The sequence below is a fragment of the Peromyscus eremicus genome, chromosome 3 (genome assembly GCF_949786415.1).
Source record: "Peromyscus eremicus chromosome 3, PerEre_H2_v1, whole genome shotgun sequence".
NCBI lineage: Eukaryota > Metazoa > Chordata > Mammalia > Rodentia > Cricetidae > Peromyscus > Peromyscus eremicus.
Genome location: NC_081418.1, coordinates 78,079,472 through 78,101,305, shown reverse-complemented (window position 1 = coordinate 78,101,305; position 21,834 = coordinate 78,079,472). Strand labels below are relative to the sequence as shown.

The following is a 21,834-nucleotide window of genomic DNA, read 5'->3' as shown; positions in this document are numbered from 1 at the left end:
TGGCATTAGAGTCACTGCCAATGAACATGTTAGAGGACCTTTGAAACTCAGACTGCAATGTTTATAATATGCTGAATTCAAGGACAGATATGTACATGTGGTGATAAGGGATGATAAAATGACAACAAAATGTATTAAATTGGTCTCTCATTCTTGCATTTAACAACCTAATTCACAAGCTCTAATGTTCTAGCCACACAGATGTACTGAGTTTATCTCTGTAATGGACCATATTGCTTTTACACAGTTGAATTCCCAAAGCTGTTTTTTTTCCCAGAATGTTGTGAAATCACTGATTTTTTAAAAAATAAGGAATAGTAAACAACTCAGATATATTTAACATTTTTCTGCTTGTAGCTCTTCATGAACTCCTTTTCAGAACACTAAAACATAAAATGCCTGCTCACCCCTTTTCAATCTAGAATAGTGTCTCAATAAATATTTAATTTTGAAATAACAGCTGTGCTTCCTCTAAAGAGACTGTATTTTCATCAGAAATTATCAGTAACTCCAAATCCATTGCTTATTCATGGATGGTGCTGTTCATTGATTCTCTTTTCATAGAGTTTATGGACCTTTAATTTACTTTTAATCAGAGCAGAACAATGCCCTCAGTACCTTTTAATGGCTTCGCCTTTACATTGTTAGCCAGTGAACAGACAGCAGCTTCTCAAAGGCAAGTTGGTTAAATACATACAGTTCAGCATTATCCTTCATTATAAATTCATGTAAATTTACAGCCAACCTACAGGCTGTGGGGAACATTTAACAAAGAAGTTGTGATAGAGACATGCTTAAGGTATGTGTAACTGTTGATATCCCCTGCATTGTTACAGAACTAGAAAATCATGATGACCATTCAGGTAGCTCTTTTCTTTTTGTTTGCTTTTGCTCCAAAACTTAACTTGAATTTTTGTCACTTGAAGAAAGAATTCAGAAAACTAATGCATACTTGTAAATATTCTCAAAATTAACTCTACAACACAGGAGATCTTATCTAGGTGTTTTGTTTTCTTTTGTTCATTTGTTTACAAAATAAACAACTCAGTGATGGGTACATCACACACAGTACACATAACTTCTTTGGTTTGATGATTTGGGGTCACTGGGGACAATTTCAGTGAATTTGTTTTCAGATTGCAAACTTATATGTACAGAATTGCTGGTAACTCCGTGATTCATCATGAAAATATTCAGCTTATGTTCATCTATTGACTTTTCAGTGTATATTTATTAACCACTTCATATGGAAAAGACACTCAATTGTAGGCAAAGGGACTAAGGAAGTAAATAGAGTATTACTCTGCACTTCAAATAATACTCTATTTTGAAATGCAATTTTTAACTGTACATAAGTTCATTTAGTTGTATATACTTTGAATCTGGTTAGTTTTGGTGTATGTTATTTTTATTCCTTTGCAATTTTTATAATAAATTTTATCTAAAAGCAGAAGAAACACCTGGGTCATGATAAATAGAAGAGGAAAGAAAGGTATTTGCTTTGCATATACTCGTAAATACTTAAATACGTCTGTCTTAAAAAGCATATGAGATGGTGCCTTAGCCTGAAAAAGTTTCTTGAAGGTGAGGACACCAAGCTAAGACTTGAAGGGTGAGCTGGAGCTTGCCAAGTCCGAGCAGAGGATGTGAGTGAATACTGGACAGGATAACATCAGAAGTACTTCAGGATTTGCAAAAATAGCAACAAAAGCAGAGAAGCAGCAGCCAGGCTCACCTCAGCAAAAGGTTTAGAGTAACTGTCCATTTACTGTGATGTTTCAGTGTCAGTAGATAAGAACTGATCCCTGGATGACACTCAGAGCTGGAATATTAGCCAGACCATAAAGGGCTCAGATCTGTAGTCAGAGGTTACTGAGAAGTTAAGGAAGCACGCGAAGAAGGGAAATGTTGTGGTCAGCTTTTATATATACTTAACTCATACACACACACACACACACACACACACACATACACACACACACACACACACACACACACACACACACACACACACCTGTGTGTGTATCAGTTAATTTCATGGGAATGTCAGAAAAAGGAAGAGCTATTAAGAGGCTCAGATACTTCAGGGAAGAAATGAAGTTGGTCTAATCTCTCCATGTGAAAAACAACAACAATAACAACAACAAAAACCCCTTCCACTTCTAAAATATTTGAGGAAAAATTGATAAATTGGTGAACAGGGGGTAGAAAAAGAGGAAGAATCTGGGTGTGGTTAAGATTTCTCTGTATCTGTAGGTGGTTGGTGACCTATTTTGGAAAAGAAGAGGTTTAAGGTTTATGTAAAAGAATTCAAATGTGTTTGACATGGTGGAGTTTCTGTTATGTCTTGCCTTTCCAGAGGGTGGTCTAGTGAATATTTCAACAGACAACTGAGAAGCACAAGGGTGGCTCGTGCAGAGTGTGCATTACTGGCATGTTCCACGGTTGGTGAAACTGCACAGACAACACTAATGGCAAAGGAGGAGATGTGATAAAACAAGTTAACCACACAGCTATGCGACCTCTTCTTTCTTTTAGTGCTGTTCATGTCTGCCATCGGCTGGCCATTCTTCTTCAGGATTGACAACTAACTTTGATATGTAGCTCACTTACATCTTCTCCAATTGAATCTGTAAGTTGTTACGGAAGGTTTATTTCACCTTTATTGATCTGCTTTGGGGTCTTTCACCAACTTTTAACTTCAGAAATGTGAAAATACATACTGGTGACTATTACTCTACTATTTAATTTTTAAAAATTAGTTTCAGATGTCCAATTTTATGAATATTCATCAAAGCTACTCATTCTGATATTTCCACTGTTGTTTGTAATCTCATCAAGACTTCTGCTAATTTCTCCTGCTCAAACTTTCTACTCTTATACTTTATTTCACTCTTAATGATCCTTGTATTGGTTTCTTGGTTAACCCAGAGCTTACCATTTCATCCACTGCCTTGCCAATACCTATCCATAGCCAAGCCATATTTAGTTTTTATTTAACAAGTATTTATTTTAGTACAGTTTAATCTATTTTAAAACTCCATAATTTTAATTCCCATAAAAATTCCCGTGTCAAGCCTTTTCAAGAAATTGCCTCAAGGAAGAACTTAACAAGAGAGACCACAGAATTTTCCAATTTGTGTGATTCTTTCTTTGGCAAAACCAACCATGATATTATGAGAAAAACCAGATGTACCAGGCAGACAGAAGTGTAGAGAGGCTTAAAAAGAGAAACCTGAGGACTACAGGCCTCCTCTAACAACCAACAGCTGAAATCAAACATGGAAGTTGACTTGTGAGTGGGATGAACAAGCTATTTCAATCTCTGGACTAAGTTGTCAGCAGAGGCTTGAGATACTACATAACCAAAGCAAGACTTTGCTTCAAAAATAAGGTTGACATTAATTTTTCTTCTTCAACAGAATTAACACAACCAACCAAATCCAGTTGATTAAATATTCAAGGTATGTATGCCACTACACTTCTGATTTTTCCTTTGAATCATTCTAGTGGTTACTGCCAGCCACCACTGAAAAGATTTTGTTAGTTTTTTTCTCCTTTTCTTTTTCACTACCAACTACTATGTTATTACTCAAGTTTCACTGGTTCCATTAAAACAATAACACCAATCTCCTGACTCTCTATTGCTCTCTATACTCACTTTCTACTCAGTTATGAGTTAATTCTCACATGTCGTTCTTGGGTTCATTGCCTGTGTTGAATTTGCCTGATTGTCAATCCTTGTTCTTCAATTTTCTACATTAGCAGTAGACTCAGATAGATCATGCAAAAGATATACTGTTCTGAAACAGGGGAATCATATAGTTAATTAGGGATATGTAAAGAAGAGAGTAGACTGGGTATAGATAATATATTTGGTTTTTTCAAGACAGGGTTTCTCTGTGTAGCTTTGCGCCTTTCCTGGGACTCACTTGGTAGCCCAGGCTGGCCTCGAACTCACAGAGATCCGCCTGGCTCTGCCTCCCGAGTGCTGGGATTAAAGGCGTGCACCACCACCGCCCGGCCAAAGATTATATATTAAAAGGAACCATTAATCATAAAATTTCCTATCATGGGCTTATATTAAGCAATTTCTTTGTACTGCTAATGAATATTTGGAGAAAAGAAAATACATTTGAACAAAGAACACTTCCTAACTCTGTTATACATGTAAATAATTGAACAGTATTTTCTCTTGTAGTAAGTAGTTTCATGCCAGGAAAGCTATTTCTCAGGAAGTCAGAGTTTGAGAGGAAAAACTGACCTTGAAGTACCCTGTGAATCTTACCACTGACATTCAGCCTTGCCTTTGCTGATGAAACTGAATTTACATCAAAAGATAAACAGCCATTATTGTTGGAAGCCTGCTATGCCTGAGATCCACTAAAAGACAGTAGGAAATGTTATCTTCTGAGCACTGCTGTGAGGATCCGTAAGAGCTCTTATTGATGCTATATACAAAATCATTTTACTGAATACTTGAATCATCATTTCCCTACCTTCATATTAGTAAAATGCACTCTTTCTCCTTACCTTGCTGAACAAAGGATCCATACACAAACCACATAGAGTTGTAGAGTGTAGTAGATGTCATTGATCCCATTTGCAATCGTGGAGGATTAAGCCAGTTCAAGAGGTAGACCAGTAGTCCCACAAGAAGGACTGTGCCAGCAATGCAGGCCCACAGAGACAGATCAAATGGTGCAAGACAGGCAAACATATCCACTGTCTTTTCTGCCCTTCGAAGTAGGACCCCCACTGAGTAGTCCATGTAACGTGTTGTAAAATCCACAACATTCTCTCTGTCTGGAGTAATAGTTAAAGCAGAAATCCCGATGTCAGCTCTCTGAAAAATTGAAAGAGAGAAGAATACATTAATAGTGTGAAAACAATTTGATTTGTGGCATTTCAGTTTGCCTTGAGGGAGAAAAAATGATACCTCAGGCATCATCTTAAGCCTCTTTATATAAACTGAAAATACTGCAGAGACTTCTTATAGACAAGCTTATTTGAATTTTGCATATCTTATTGCAAATCTTGCCCCAACAGAGTCAAACAAATTACCTAGTTCATATTGCCAGTGCATGTGGAATCAGTCAGGAATGCCTCAGACACAGATACACATCAGTAAATTATATGGTTTTTTTTCCTTAATTCATTTTATCAAAGCCATCATTAACACACTAGCAAAATAAAACTTATCCAAAGATTTCTAAGAAAATGTTTCCAAGACATTCACAATTTCTTAACATGTAAACTCAGAGGCAGGCTTCTTAAAACTTCAATTGATAGCATCTTTTGTTTAAATTTCTATGCATAAAAATTATAGATTGGGCTCTAAACTTATTAGGGCTGATTTGTAATGTCATATACCAAAAGCCTACACCATGTTTCTGTTGTATACTCTTCAGAAGCTGTCAAAAGATAATTAATGACCACGGAGACAGACACTTCTTAAAATCATAATTCCTTTTCTCAGTGTGTTCTCTTAGGTTCTCAGTGATAGCCATCACAACAGCACATGCTCTTCTACCTATTTAAGACACATTACAGAATTGCAGTAAAGCACTGATTAAATGACTTCACACTCAAATTCTGTGACATGAGCGTACATATTTAAATAAATAGGCATCTTGTTTAAAATAATGATCTGTGGTAGTGATTAAAGCAGTAGGAAGCCCTCTCTAGACAAATATAAATAACAATAAAATGTATGCTGAGCATTTTCTAGCTGTGTTCCTTTCTTTTTTATTATTTTTGTGCAGGGAGATAGAAATGCATCTATAGCTTTTAGGCACCAAGAAAATGGGAGAGAAGAAAAGTAAGATGCCACATGGAATGCTAAACCAATTTCAATGAATCAATTTTCTGAAATAATAAAGCTTTTAACACATTCTAGGTAAAGTAAAGTAATGGTTGTGTGTGTGGTCGTGTGTGTGTGTGTGTGTGTGTGTGTGTGTGTGTGTGTGTGTAGTGTGTGTGTGTGTATGTGTGTGTGTGTGTAGTGTGTGTGTGTGTGTGTATGTGTGTGTATGTGTTTACTATAGCATGCATGTGAAAGTCAAAGGACAACTTGTTGGAGTCAGTTCTCACTTTGCACCATGTAGGCTTCCACAAATCAAACTGAGATCATGAGGTTTGAGGACAAGCACCTTTGCCTGTTGGGCCATCTTTTTGGCCCAATACTGATACTTTAATATTGAATACATCTAAGCATCTTAAATAACAACCTCTATGGCTTATTTATTTATTTATGTATGAGAAGATTATTTTGTATGACTGAAATGTTAATAAATATGGAAATTACCTGTGTGGATCTATAGAGAAATTCCTAAATTTTCATTGAATTTCATCCCTTGTGTATTCTATGCTTGGGAGAAAGTTCACCCTCCCCAGGAAGGCAAATCAGAATTATGATGACATTTCCATTTCTACTGACATATCTACACACACACAGACACATACACACACACAAACACCTTACTTAACTATTTCTAAATTTTGATTCACCTTCCTGGGGAGTTGCTCATTGCTTTTTTCAGAATCTGTGGTACAGCAGATGTCTGGTGGATAACTGGGCCATTGTTTCTTACTTATATTTAGAGATGCTACACTGCACAGAAAAAGACTCAAAACCACTTATTCAAAATGAAAGTCACAAACACCCTGAATATCGAGAAACATAATCAGAAATGATCGGTGACAATAACTGACTTTTTGCTGAGTCTTATGTTTCTTATGTGTCAATTTAGTCAATTCATTTATCTACTTTATACAATAATTTTTAAATATTCACCAATATAAAACCTTTGGTCTTTCTACACTACCCAGAAACTCTCAGAATGATATCTACTGTGTCATATAGTGAGCATGGGAAATATGAGATTGGAATTAGCACTGTCTTCCAGCTCTCCACCTCTGGGTACCACCAGTCTGTTCTTTTAGCCCTATTTACAAATGTGGAGCTGTGCTGTGGAAAAAAATCTTTTTGTACACTAGGAATATGTATTATTTTCATTGGCTAATAAAAAGCTGCTTGGTTAATAGCTGGACAGGAAAAGATTGAGGGTGAGAGCCAGACTAGGATAATGATGGGAAGAGGAAGGGCACAGTCAGAGAGTCATCAGCAAATGCAGAAAGCATGATGAGAATGCTGTACTGAGTAAAGGTACCAAGCCATATGGCTAGACACAGATAAGAATTATGGATTAATTTAAGTGTAAGAGTTAGCTGGTAACAAGCCTGAGCTATTGACTGAGCATTTACAATTAATATAAGCCTCTGTGTAGTAATTTGGAGGCAGCTGCTGGGATGGGAAAACTCTGCCTACATATGACATCCAATATTCAGGGTCACATACATCCACATAAAGACTGAAAAAGCTTTAAAAAGGATTCTAAACACACAAAAATGTCAAGCGTGTCTTCTTGGTAACTGCATTTCATCGGTAGGCTATGTTTGCTAGCAGCAAGCAGAGGCATGGCTCCTTTAAGATGTGGCTTCCTGGCTCCTGCTAGTAGCAGGGATGGCTCTTTTGGGAGGTCCTGCTATGGAGCACTTTGTTGTAGAATATTATTTTAAGATGTGTTACTTTTGTTCATGTGGCATTTGTTTAACTCTGTGAAGCTGTGTTGCTGTGCCTATGTAAAACACTTGATGGTCTAATAAAGAGCTGGCCAACAGCAAGGCATGAGAAAGGATAGGTGGGGCTGGCAGGCAGAGAGTATAAATAGAAGGAGAAATCTGAAAAGAGGAAATTGAAAAGGAATAGCCAGAGAGGGAGGAAGACACTAGAGGTCAGCCATCCAGCTACACAGCAAGGTGTGGAGTAAGAGTAAGGTTTACAGAAGTAAAAGAATAGGAAAAGACCAGAGGCAAAAGGTAGTCAGGATAATTTAAGTTAAGGAAAGCTGGCTAGAAACTAAGGCAAGCTAAGGCCAGGCATTCATAATTAAGAATAAGCTTCCATGTGTGAATTTATTTGGGAGCTGGGTTGTGCCCCCCCCCAAAAAAAAAACAAATAACCACAGCACTTGAATGGAGTTTGTGTTCAGCAAGCTGCACTCTACTTGGTAGCTGTGTGTACCCAACACTTCCCAGAGTTGTGGTGGTATGTGTGACTCTCTGTACCTCTGACATGAAGCTAGGCTCTTAGGAAGCCAAGCAGGGCAGAGTCAGCTATCAAAGCCACCATTTTGATCCTAGCCATGCTGCTTAGCAGTTTAAATAATCATGTGGTTAAAAAATATAGAGAGATATGCAGTAAAGACAGATTCAGATTAAAAAAAAAACAAAACTACCTCTAAACAGTTTTCAGTGTGTTTAAAAATATACATAGACTTGGGAGAGACAAGAAAAAAATGTAAAGAAATCCTTAAAAAGGGAATAGAGTAATAAAAAATACAATAAGCCATGAAAAGATAGGAAATACACAGAGAGTCTGCAAAATGTATGTTATTGTGTTGTCTTTGAATTTTTGGCTGCTAAGAGACACTGGGTTATGAAAACTGCGAGATTCAACCAACCTATATATTTAAAAAATATCTTGACTCCAAAATTTAAGTCAAAAGATGTGTTACATTGGGGAAGAGGTTCACAGGAAATGAGAGGCTATGGATTCACTCTGGGTTATGGATAATCAGGTTTAACTGAGGAAGAGCCCTGAAATCCTGACTAGAGACATAAGGAAATAAACCTAGAATAACTACAAGACATGTCATGTATATTTTACCTGCTCAAACACATAGAAAAAATATCTTCAAACTGACTTGTATACAATGCACAACCTATACTTGTACTAATGCAGATATGTATGTTATCTTTAAAAGTTTACATATTTTCAGAACAAGGGGATTAGACACTAGTGAAAACAATGGCCCAGGTGATTGAGCATCCAGAACAGCTTCCAGGCTGCTGACTGAGATGATTGAACCTCACAGAATAATACAACCAAGACTTAACAATTATACTGATTTTCTCAAGGTTCCCTCGAAGATTACCAGCACCCCCAATCAACAGGAAGTGGTCTAGAAAACTATGCCTACATTCCCAAAACATGGGTTGTGGATATTTATTATCATTTAAGGGGAATTGGTTATAGGTTGCATTGGTAATGGTCAGGAAAAAAGCTAAACAAAGGAGATTAAATTCAGGGATCTCATTCTAAAAAGAACAGGAGGGAGGGATAGGGAAATGATAGGATAAAAGGGTAGATTATTAAATCTGCTTTAATTCAAAAATAACTATTACTCTTAAACATTTTACATTAGTATGGAATTCAGTTGATTGATACAAATTTAAAGTTAGTTTTGTTAAACCATATGTATATCTCTACTCTTGTTTAAATTATTGTGTTTATGCAGCTCATTTAAAAGTGTAATGTATAATTAAGAAATACAGATTGATAGTCATCTATAATGGTCAAACTTATAGGCATATTAGGTATATTTTCAAGGTCATACACAAATATATTTAGATAGCGATATGGTCTTCAAACACTTTAAAGACCTACTTAATATAGCATTTAATAAGTTTAATAACCTAAAGCTTTAGAGATATGGTCTTCAAAAACTTTAAAGACATACAGACATTTAATACGTTTTATAACCTAAAGCTTTTCATGACAGTGAGACACATCTGGTCCTGAAAGCACCGATCTATTTCAGAGAAGATGATGGGCATCAAAAAAAACCAAACCAAAACAAAACAAAACAAACCCTCCATATGGAACTTGCTTTGTCTGAGGCATAAGAGAGTTATTAGGGAAAGAAACTACCCATGCCTCAATTGCTGACATTATATAGTCCAAATTGGACCAGCAAGACACAAGAAAGGTGACTGTCAAACTTTGCCAAGACAAGGTAGGACAGTACTTCAGAATTCCCTGCTTTACAGGAAAGTCTGTCAGATATGCTAGGCTGTAGGCCAGAGTTAGATGCCCTAAACATTACAGAGGAACTTTGGTTGACTGTCCAGGCAGTGAGATGCCCCTGTCATTAGGTAACATTTCACCTTTCTGGGGTCTTTGGTGGAATTGAAGACTAGATAGTTATAGTTTTCCTTAGTTATAATAAAAGGTAAATTAGGTACAAAACTTTGTACTCACAAAGATATGATAGATAATAAAATATTTTCTCTAATTTTGTCAAATACAAATAGACTAGATAAGTAATTTTTACTTAGTAACTTTTTTATTGTATATAATTTTACTACGTCAAAGTTATAACCTTCCTTTTTTATTTAGACAAAAAAGGAGGAAATTCTGTGGAACAATCTTTTTGTATACTATGATTATGTGTTACTCACACTGGCTAATAAAAAGCTGCTTGACTGACAGATGGGAAGGAAGAGATTGAGTGTGAGAGCCAGACTTGGAGAATGCTGGGAAAAGAAAGGGCAGAGTCAGGAAGCTGTCAGCAAATGCAGAGAAGCAAGATGAGAATGTTGTACTGAATAAAGGTACAAAGCCATGTGGCTAGACATAGATAAGAATAATGGGTTAATTTAAGTGTAAGAGTTAGCTAGTAACAAGCCTGAGCTATTGACCAATCATTTACAATTAATATAAGCCTCTGTGTGGCAATTTGGAAGTGGCTGTAGGATTGAAAAACTAGAGCTGCCCTCCTTCCTGTCTATTGTCAGCCTTTACCAGCAAACTCTATCAACTGTCATCATTTCAGAGACTAAAACTCTGTCAAATATCATATAAGCTATATATTTCCTACTTGAAAATTCTTTACATTTTCTCATTAATATAAAAAAGTCTTTTCCCAGTTGCCTATGACTGTTGAAGGTCCATAAATGTATTTTCTCTTTTGCCTTTTTAATATCAACTTAATATGAAGATTTGTCTTTATTTCTACAAAGCCTGAGAAGACTCCTGTGTAAGCATGTAACTGGACACCCAATCACAGTAGTGGCACTGTGATGTTTCTGCACTTTGAAGTAGGATTGCATGTGATTCACACTCACCTGAAAAGCCTTCTTGGCAATATTTGACAGTGGTATTGCTTCTCCCTTGGATTTCAGAGTCTAGACTGACTTATTCATTACTATAATTTACATTTCTATTAAATACCTCAATTTTATCTCAGATCTGACATAGCCAGACTCATACTCATGACAGACCATTCAAATTCTCTTTGAAGACTCCTATTTCAATGTGTGACATCTTTTGACATAGCCTTAATTTTTTGTAACCTCATTATTTTCTCCTTATGACCTCCTCTAATCTGTCATTATTGATTTTCTTTTATAAATATCCCCTCGTCTACTCTTTTTACTGTTCTGGGCCCCAGCTCCCTACAAGTCTATCTGAAACCCATTCCTCTTCTTTGTATCACAACTCAAAGGATCATTCTTCAAAACAAATTTGACTTTGCTATATCACACTTTAAGGGTTTTCAGTGGGTTTGCCTTGTCATAGGAAGATGATTCAATCTATAATATGAGTTACACATGCTTGAATAGACAGTTCTAGACACTCATTGGAGCACAGTCACACTGTGACATGTTTTTGCCAAACATCTTTCTGAGGCTTAGTCTTTGCACATGCTGCTTGTGTGGTCTGAACTGTCTCCCTGAAGTTCCTTCAAGAAAATTCACATCTGAACTCTGTGGAAGGCAAGTTTTCCATGCCTCTTTGATTAAGACAGTAGTTGTATTTACATTAACAGTGGACAACACACCTGATGTTTTTTGTCACCATTTAGAAAAGTTATAATTTTCACATATTTGTATGACTTTTAATAACATGTGATTCCTCTATTAAACTACAACTTCAGACAGGCAAAAGTGTGAGTACACATATGCTCATACACATACACACACACACACACACACACACACACACACACACACACACACACACGCCTGTACCTATTATCTATTCTTTGACTTTTCAATAATCATTTTGTTTGTCAACATTCCCAGTGAACAGGAGTTTTCCCTTTACTTTTCCTCCTCCTGATCTTTTGCAGAAAGTCCAACTATGTATTCCAGAGAAGCCTAAAACAACCCTTCTCCTTCATCCCTCTGTCAAGTGTTGGATATTAAGTGCTAGGTTTACAGGCATGTACTACCACATGTAGCTAGAGCAGTATTTTGAAGAATCAAAAGAAAAAGACAAACTAAAATTTGACAAAGTTTTATAGTAATGATAAAAGATTAGTATCTTGAATAATTACTTGGGTATTTGAAGTGTGTTTCTGGGAATGCGAGTGTTTATGTTTTTTTTTATAATTTTTTTTATAGTTTTTCTGTAGTCACTAAGCATCTCTTTTAGTAGGTTTGATGTATGATGAAATGTCATTATATCTAACATTTAATGTAAAATGATTATTCAAATTTTGATTAAGAGTAGCATTAAAATTATATTACATAAATATAACCTCAAACCTATCCTAACTAATTACATAGTTAAAGCATTTTCTTTGGGAGTAGATACAGAGTGTGCATTCTTTCAAGTCATGAAATGTGGATGATGAGCAGAACACAGCACATGGGGGAATGACTAAAAAGAAACACAACTGGGAATCTTAGAAGTTTAAATGTAAGAGAATTTGAAAACCATTTCCTCCAAACTTAATCAGAAATAAATTATCACAGTAAACAAGACATCATCTAGTTTGTTCTTCAGTGTGATGCTGTGAACATCACAGGAACATGAATAACTGGCATGTAGTTAGGGCTTACTCTACATCAAGAGCTATATCCTATGTTCTACATAGGTGTTCTGAAAATTCAGTTTTTAAAAGTGGCCTTGGAGTAACTGTAGATACAGCTCAGTAAGAAAAGCCCTTGAAACAGGAGCTAGGGAACTTGAGTTCAGCCACCAGAATGCACATGAGAAATAAAGTAAACAAACAAACAAAACACAGGCAAGGTGCTATGCTATTATAATCCCAGCTCTGCTAAGTGGAGACACGCAGATCTCTGAGACTTGCCGCCTAACCAGCTTAGCCTATGTGGTGAGCTCTAGGCCAGTGAATGAATTGTGTCAAAAAACTCCTTAGAAGTTACGCCTTAAGTTCTGGCCTCCATGCACACACATGTATATGCATTTACATACATACACTCACAAAGATATGCATCCACACTTACATGCACATACATATGCACTCAAATTAATCTGCAGCCCACATCATTTTATTTGGTAGGATATTATTCTAAAGATCAAATACAACTTGCAAGTTTTTTAAATGAGACCACAAAACAACAAATGTCTCTCCTACGTCCTTTTCTATTGGCTTTGAAGAAAATACTGGTTTTGTATTTGTTGTTTTAGGTCATTTGTATCATTCACATCTGTCTTAAATGTTTTAAATATCTGTCTTCCCTTTTGTCAACTTTCTGAAGTTTAGAAAGCAGGGCCTTCATTATTTTTTCATAGATGGAGGGATGTAAATCTCACTGGTGCCCTCACTACAGCCACTTACCTCTTTTGCTCCCTCCACCATGACATCTCATTACCCAAAAGTGTAGATGTGCTATTCAATCAATTACCAATATTCTTTATATATTATTATCTAACCGGGGTTCTCACACAGTTTTTAAGTGCCCTAGAACAGGCATTATTGAACTGAAAATAAATGAGTAATCAGATATTCATCCTCTTATGAATAGTAAATGGTACAAAAAGAAGATAATTAACTGTTTATTTTTACCATCTACAGCACATCTGTAATTTTATCTGGGAATAAAATCATACTAATTTCTCTATAAAAATAAGCATATATCCTATAAAATTTGGAATATGCCAAATTCAAATCATAGAACATTCTTCTCTTGATTTTTGTAAATAAAATTTATAGAAACTTATTTATCACCTGAAAGGAATGTATTCATTTCCTCCAGACACCACTCATCTTGAAGAGGAATTTGGACTCTTGCAAACAGCCAATCAAAGTTTCAATCTTAAAGCTTCCCCTGGTGGTCCTACCTTATTATTGTCTTTATACAAAGAAGAAACAGAAATGTTTCCAAAGAGTTTTTGCACATATTCAGTATGTGTTTTCCCTTCCTTTTCACAAGAATGAGACTTATCATTTAGTTTTATTCTTGATAGTGTCTATGAATATTATTTGATATTCATTGTTCTTCAACTAAAGATTTAATGTATAAAAAGAAAATGAGGACCCTAGAAAGAAAGAAGAGGGAAGAAGTGGTGGGGAAGAGGAAGGGAGGAGGGAAGAAGAGGGAAGGAAGAACACATTTGCCACGATGTGTGACTGAGCAGGTGGTCATACTTCGACCATTTCACATCAGTCATTTTGCAGCCAATGGAGTGAAACTGGTAGCACATGAGCAGTCTTCATTTTGAAATTTTTATGTAAAATTATTTATTATGATATTATTGCATGATTGTTTGATGCTAAGTAATAGACACATGTAACAGTAGTGTAAATTCAGACTTCAACTTCCAATATACCTTTCCAAAGAAATATAGGATGTGAGTCATATTACCTACATGAACATAGGAAGGCACCTAATGAAGAAAATGGATCAAATTATGAAATGAATCCTGTTATTAATTTTCTCAAAGTCAGGATTTTATGTAGTTATTTGAAAGACAAATAGACATGTTTTAATATCACATTGTTACCAATTAATTTTAAATTAAAATGCTTAACATACTTAGCATTAATTTTCAAATACACTTTTGGAAATGAATAAATCTCTAGGCTGAACTAATGGAAGTGTTGTTAAAGTAATTTTTATTCTGACATTAAGTCATGCTTAATAATATTAAAATATATTTCCTCTTACATTTATATGCAGGGCATTTGTGAACTCATTGAAAGGACAGAATTAATACGGTTACAGTTAGTACATGGTAGGCAATTAACCTAATTTTGAAGTGCTGTAGATAAATAGGTCCTTTCTTGTTAATGCAGCTATTAGTATCATTTAACACTTGCATAGTACTCACTACCAGTTTTCAATTATCATTTCAATTTACTGTCACAAACACCATCTGAGTTAAACTATTAATGCTTCAATCTTTCAAGTAACAAAAGTGAATCAGATTAAGTCATTTACCTAATGTTACAAAGAATAATCAGGAGCCTCCCACCCAGGTAGGCCATCTCCAGGTTAGTGTAATGCCCTCTAGCCTTCCTGTTTCTCCCTGAACAGTACCTCACTGCTTCAGAACTGTGCATGCACTGTTCTCCTTCAGCATACAGCTAGCTTCAAACTTTCACTGTAAGATTGTTTCATGAGATCCAGCCATTTATTGACATTCCAGACAGAACAAGAAAGGAGGATCAAAATGAAGAAGACTCTTTCTATGAATGAAATGTCCTAGAGGTTTGCTGGGGAATGCATGTTGTGGGCAGGCTATCTGGCAGTCATTCAAAAAAAAAGAAAAGAAGAAGAAGAAGGAGGAGGAGGAGGAGGAGGAGAGGAGGAGGAGGAGGAGAAGAAGGAAAGAAAGAAAGAAAGAAAGAAAGAAAGAAAGAAAGAAAGAAAGAAAGAAAGAAAGAAAGAAAGAAAGAAAAAGAAAAGATGACTCAGACTGAAGGACACCAGTAATCTTTAATTGCATTTCTTCATGTGGAATTACTGCTTTAAGATCAATGCAAGTAATGCAAGTCCTTACAGACTTCTATTTTTACATATACATAGGTATGCATGCATATTTCCTTTTCTACATAAATATGGTCTATGTGAGCAGCAAGCATATAGTCAAAACCAGACTCTTGTCTTTGTAAAGATGGCTGAGTTTCAAGCATCCACTGTTTTTATTCTTCATCTTTCAGTATGTAGAAGGATAACACATAAATATTCAAAAGGTATCTGTTGATTATGAAGGTGCTCTGATTAATTTAATCATTTTCTCCTTGAAGCATTTTTAGAATATTTCATTTTTCATATGCTTATTATGATCAATAGACATTTGGTAATGTGTAGCATACCTACATATCTAACTATCAATATTTTCATTATTTCAATACATGTTTTGTCTCTAACACCATTATAGTAACAAGAATATTCATACTAGTTGGCTTTTGGTGTTCTTCATCTACCTGAAGTGTTCTCTCTCAAGCATATGGCTTCCAGGCTTCTAGCTCCCTTCAGCAAGCTTCATGCCTGTTCTAACATACTATGTTATTTAAAGTTCTAGGAAGAGTTTGATTTTTCACTAGTTAATATCAGTTTTTCTCCTCCAGCCTAAATTCACATACTGAAAAATACATGTTTCCAGTTTTTAAATGTGTTTTCACTTGGTTAATCCCTCAACTGACAGCAAGTCCTCCATTTCCGTCTCTCACTACATCCCATAGGATGCTTATCTCATAATATCTGCTTTATCTTCTCAATGATAAAAATAGCTTTTAGAGACATGCACTATATTTCTATAATCATATGTTTCACACTATTGCCCACAGTATATTTCTCAAGAAAAGCTTGTCAACTTCTTACTTCTCGCAATCTGGTAGAAATTAATATTTTGATAAAAACCTTATATTTGATAAAAATTTGACAGGAAGGGAATAAAGCCTTAGAAAGAAATCACTAGGCCTCATGATTTTTCTATAGGAGAATGTCAGCTAGGCCCTTGACTTTAGTATATTGATATCTAATATATTCAGCTCACCTATCTGGGACTCATCTCAACATATGTGAGCCATCCCACAACTCAGCACTCAAGGGCAAATTTGAAATTCTGAGAAGGCAAATTGCCTGCCTGAGGGGAGAGGTGAACAAAGGATTGGGGTGGCCATGCTACAGTGCTCCATAAAGCTCATCATCTTTATTACTCTGTAGTTTCTATGTTATCTCTTTAGAGTAATTACTTCCCTAATATTTATTCATTTCTCTATTCTTTGCTATTTGCGTTCATTTGAATTATTACCATTATTTTTCTTAACTTGATTTGTCTGTGAGGAATACTCAGACTGAGAAAATAGGAAACATTTATAGACACCAAGGGTATGAATACATAAACAGGTGAGCATATAAGACATTAGAGGCAGTACAAAAATTCAAATCGATTCAATTTATCATAAAGTTAGAGGGAGAGTTTGAAATAATAGTTTAAACAAATCCACTTGATTGTTCTGTTTAAAATAGTCACTTATGGAAAAGGCAATGGTGTTGTCAGGGTTAACAAGCTATGGAAGTCATTCTTAAAAACAAAGTAATGACGAATTGTGGACAGTGGTAGAGTATGGACAAGTGATTGTATTTATGGTCCCCTCTAGTTTTGCAGCCAAATGCTGATCATTGATGCATCATGTGTGAGGTATGGCAGTAAGGAGGGAATCTAAAGAAGTCGGGAGTTTTGGATTAAGCAACTTGAAGACTGAATTTGTCATATTCTTTAATACCGTAATAGGGAAGTATGGAGGCAGACCAAGTTAGAGGGAAAACCTGGATATCCAACTTAGAAGATGTAGTGTTTGAGGTTCCCTTAGATGCATCACAGAAAAGGTTGGGGGAGTACTAGGAGATACAAATCCATAGTTCAAGTGATGTGTTTGAGTGAAGAAACATATTTGCAAGTGGTTTGCTTATGAATGATAATGGAATCCACTTGAACAGTTGAGTTTTTGAGGAATGCTGGAGTTTCCCCCTCCTCCCTTTCTCTCCCCATTTCCTACCTAACTACATGATTCTTGGAGAAGAGGAGCACTGCCTTGCATCTTAAACATTCCTCAGAGTTCCAGTAACAACTTTGGCCTCAATAAATGCATACTAAATGGCAAGTAAGAAGAATATTCTACATCGTTTACATACTGTCATATTTCAGGCTTTATCCTATAGCATCACAAGCAACTTAAAAATAACAGCACTTCTTCAATGTTCAGGAGATACTGCTGTAACTTCAAGAAAGAGATAATCAGAAATCACTTTTTCATTGTGTAGATACTTTCTGTTTTCTGATGGGTCATCTCAAAGCTACTTGCAGACAGAGTGTGCACAAGTTATTTCTGCCTAAAATGTTTGAACTGCATACCTGCATTTCAATAAAATTCAAACCAATGGCAAGGAATGAGATTGAGTGTATTTTTGCTTTAATTACAGTGAAAACGTCAAAAACTCTAGAATTTTCTTTTTGTCCTATATATTTAGGGTTCTGTACAGAGGAAGGGGATGTAATTCCTCATAAGGGAGAAAGAATGAGCTTCCAGAGACTGTCTGTAAGAAGTCAGTGATTTGGGCCTTTCCCCAGTGATCACTCAACACATCCAGTAATGTGAAAAACGTCTGAGCAATCCACTCAAATGACCTCACTGTACATATGGAGCCTCTGCAGTCAGTGTAGGTCACTGCCTATCTTGACACAGTTCAGGCTTGGTCATTTTGTACTTGTATTTAATCAGGGAAATAAAGCCTACCATTATGGAATTATCATTTTTTTGTTGTTGTTGTTTTTCTGTTTCTCTGTGTAACAGTTCTGGCTGTCCTGAAACTAGCTCTGTAGACCAGGCTGCCCTCCAACTCACAGAGATCCACCTGCCTCTGCCTCCTGAGTGCTGGGATTAAAGGCACACATCACCACTGCCTAGCTGAATTTTCAAATTTTAATAAATCTCAAAATCCATGAAACTCACAACCACAGATATCTGAAGTGCCATGATGGAAGGGTAGAGTTAATATCAACAGTCGTTTAAGAAATGGCTCTATGTCCAAACATCCATTCTGAAAATTAACATGCAAAACCTAACAAAGTTTCCTGAGAAGGAGTCTGTACACTGACTGCTGTAAGGTGAGGGAATATTTCAAAGTGTCCATGTGGGTGTTTATATTTCTCTTCATTCTCAAGACCCAGAGAAAAAACAAGGTATAAAACCTCTGTTACACCAGTGGCGTTTCCAAGTCATTGAATATCGCTGCTCACATGTGCCTTCTTTTATGTGCTTGGAGTCATCTTAATCATTCAATTTTCCTGGATCCCTGGCCTGAGATAGATGAAAGCTGAGGTAATAGATGGCATTTCAATAGAAAACAGCAGATGTCAGGATTTATACATCCCCAGTTATAGGGTTTTCTCATCTGAGCTCTAGTCTATAGATCACCTTGCTCTGACTGACGCAGTGCTCTGCTAATTTATAACCTTTAGCCTACCAAATCTTTTTAATTCCACACATATTGACCCAAAGTTTTGCTTCTCCTTGCCTGTAAGCCGTCTTTAAAATCAGAGCCGTTCCTAGACAGCATCATTCCCTCTGGCAAATATCCAGTTTGTGGTGTTTAGCTTCAAGTCTTATTATCACCACTTATCTATGCTTGCCATCTCTTACATCACGTGCTTAATGATTCAAGCTTTTTCTGATTGAATTGCTCCTTGATGTTTGTAATGTGTGCCAATTAAATATCACCTGCAAATTCAGAAAATCGCTCCTACAACAATCCACTAGAGAATTTGCATCTATATAATTTATCCTTTTAGAGATCTCGCCTCATCCTTTGTGTTCATTAGTGTTAAAACCTTCTCATCAACAACAAATATTTGGAGACATGTTTAGTCTTCTCCTTCTGCACACAGTGTACGTGATCTGCTATGACTATGCTTCAGCTCTATAGGCATCCAGTGCACAGATGTTAATCATTTAATATTCAGATTTGCAGAACCTCTTACCACATGCATCTTTTGAACTCCTTTTAGGTCTACATCTAGTACACTTTTGGAAACTCAGCCCATTAATATGTGTTTAATTTAACTTAAAAATTAACGACTGACCTGGTCATCTCCTATGACTAGGTAAGACTTCCTGTGGAGGGACTGGGGCATAACATTTGACCTACAGTCTGTCCAGCTTATGGGATAAGGGTGACACAGAAATTGTGGGAATGGTGAACCAATGGGACTAGCCTTAGACCCATGCCACAGGAGTGAGTCCACTCCTGCCACTGTCTAGAGCACCAGGTCCCCAAGGCTGGATGGCCCATGAATCTAGGATAGAACCAGTCATCACTAGAGGGAAAAAATGTCAATGTAACGATGCCTAACAATATTCTGCTGTACTAGTATATTTGGTGCCTCACCCAATAGTCATCAAAGAGGCTTCATTCAACTGAAGGAAACAGGTGTAGACCCACAGCCAAGCATTAGACGGAGCTTGGGGAATCCTGTGGAGGAGGGGGAGGAAGGGCTTTAGGAGTCAGGGGGTTCAAGGACATCTCAAGTAATCTCACAGAATCAACTAACCTAGGGTCATAGGGGCCCATAGAGAAGACTGAACCGACAACCAGAGAGCCTGCATGGGACTGACCTAGGCCCTTTGCGTATGTGACAGTTGTGTAGCATGGTTTTCTTGTGGGACTCTAACAATGGGAGCAGGGACTGTCTCTGACTCCTTTACTGGCTTTTGGGAGCCTTTCCTCTTACTGTGTTGCCTTGCCCAGCCTTACTACAAGGCAGGGTGCTTAGTCTTACTGTAACTTGATATGTCATGTTATGTTGATATCTATGGGAGGCCTGTTTTTTTATGAATAGAAATGGAGGAGGAGTGGATTGGGGTAGAGAGGCGGAGGGGAGGTGGGAGGGAGGGACTGAGACTGGGAGAAGAAGGGGACAGGAAACTGTGGTTGGGATGTAAAAGAAAGAATGAATGAATAAAAAAGAAAGAATTAACATCTTAGTCACTGCTTGATTTAAGGTATCTATATGGAATTTTCTTTTAAAATATCTTGTTCCTATTTCTCTTTTGTAAAACACTTTGTTTGCAAAACTACATCACACTTCAGAAGGTTCATCAGCATCCATTGCTGGGCAGTCATGTGCAAGAGAGGAAAATGGGGACAGATTCTGATTTGTTGACTGACAACGATTTGGTGGATACAGATATTTTCAAGGATGCTGTGCAGTCAGGAGAAGACATGGAAGCATGTAGAGATGTGTGTGCTCGCCTTCCACACAGAAACCTCTGGCCTCTTTCCAACTACTAATTCTTTCTAAAACCCAGGAATTCTGGGCATTCTGCCACCACAAACTGGACTTCTTAGGAAACTGTGACGAGGAAGGGGGTTGTTCGTTGTGCCTCCCTGCAGATCAGGGTGACTATGAGGCTTTTAACCCTCGTCTATGTCAAGAGCTATTACAGCCCCTCTTCCTGTGTTGATGGGGGGAGAGGGACAGATCAGCACACTGCTGTTCTCTAGCTGTCCCTCATGGGCAAATTTCTTTTTCCTCTACTCTTTATCTTACCCAGTAGCAGATACAAAGCCACCTTGATCTGATGGGATAACTTGGGGGTTTAAATAACAACTCAGTGCATGATCTCCCTTTAATCCAACTCTTCTAATTGTGTTTTCATATGCTCCTTCTAGTTTTAGACATTACCTGCTTGTGTAATGTCTATATGTCCATCAATAACCCACTCCTAGACAGTTCTGCTGGGGTGTTCATCATTTATGAGACAGTCAGTGTCCACAGCCTGTCTTTTGGCTTTGCTTTCCCAGTGTGTTTTTATTCTAAGCCATTGTTCTGCTGTTATGCTGCCTTTGGTACACCTCCTCTACTTCTGAGCATGTTTCGTTCCCTTTATCTCCTTTGAGTTTTCAAGTCCTAATATCTTAGTAATTATCTTAGCATATTAACTAATTTCCATCAAATTAGTCTTTCTGTTAATTTGTTGCAGTCCTTTTATTATAGACATCTCTTTATTTCCATATATATATATGTGTGTGTGTCTTATTCTTCATCCCAGTGCCTTCCCAGGCCTATCTAAGCTATCTTTTTGAATTCTGAACTAAATCACACTTTTCTTGTATGTAAAAGCCTTTTGTAATTTTACCAGCTAAATAATAAAGTCTGAATTTTCAAACATGACAAATCTATTTTTATAACTAGCACTGTTATTGCCTTTTACACTCCTATTCATC

The 21,834-nt window shown here is 36.7% G+C and overlaps 1 protein-coding gene across 1 annotated transcript in view; it reads right to left on the bottom strand.

The window, feature by feature from the left end:
* Grid2 (glutamate ionotropic receptor delta type subunit 2) overlaps positions 1–21,834 on the bottom strand; it is a 664,169-nt gene that overhangs the window by 269,806 nt on the left and 372,529 nt on the right. The window contains exon 10 of the mRNA XM_059257052.1: positions 4,534–4,846. Within this exon, the coding sequence (XP_059113035.1) occupies positions 4,534–4,846 (313 nt within the window). The remainder of the gene's footprint in view (positions 1–4,533; positions 4,847–21,834) is intronic.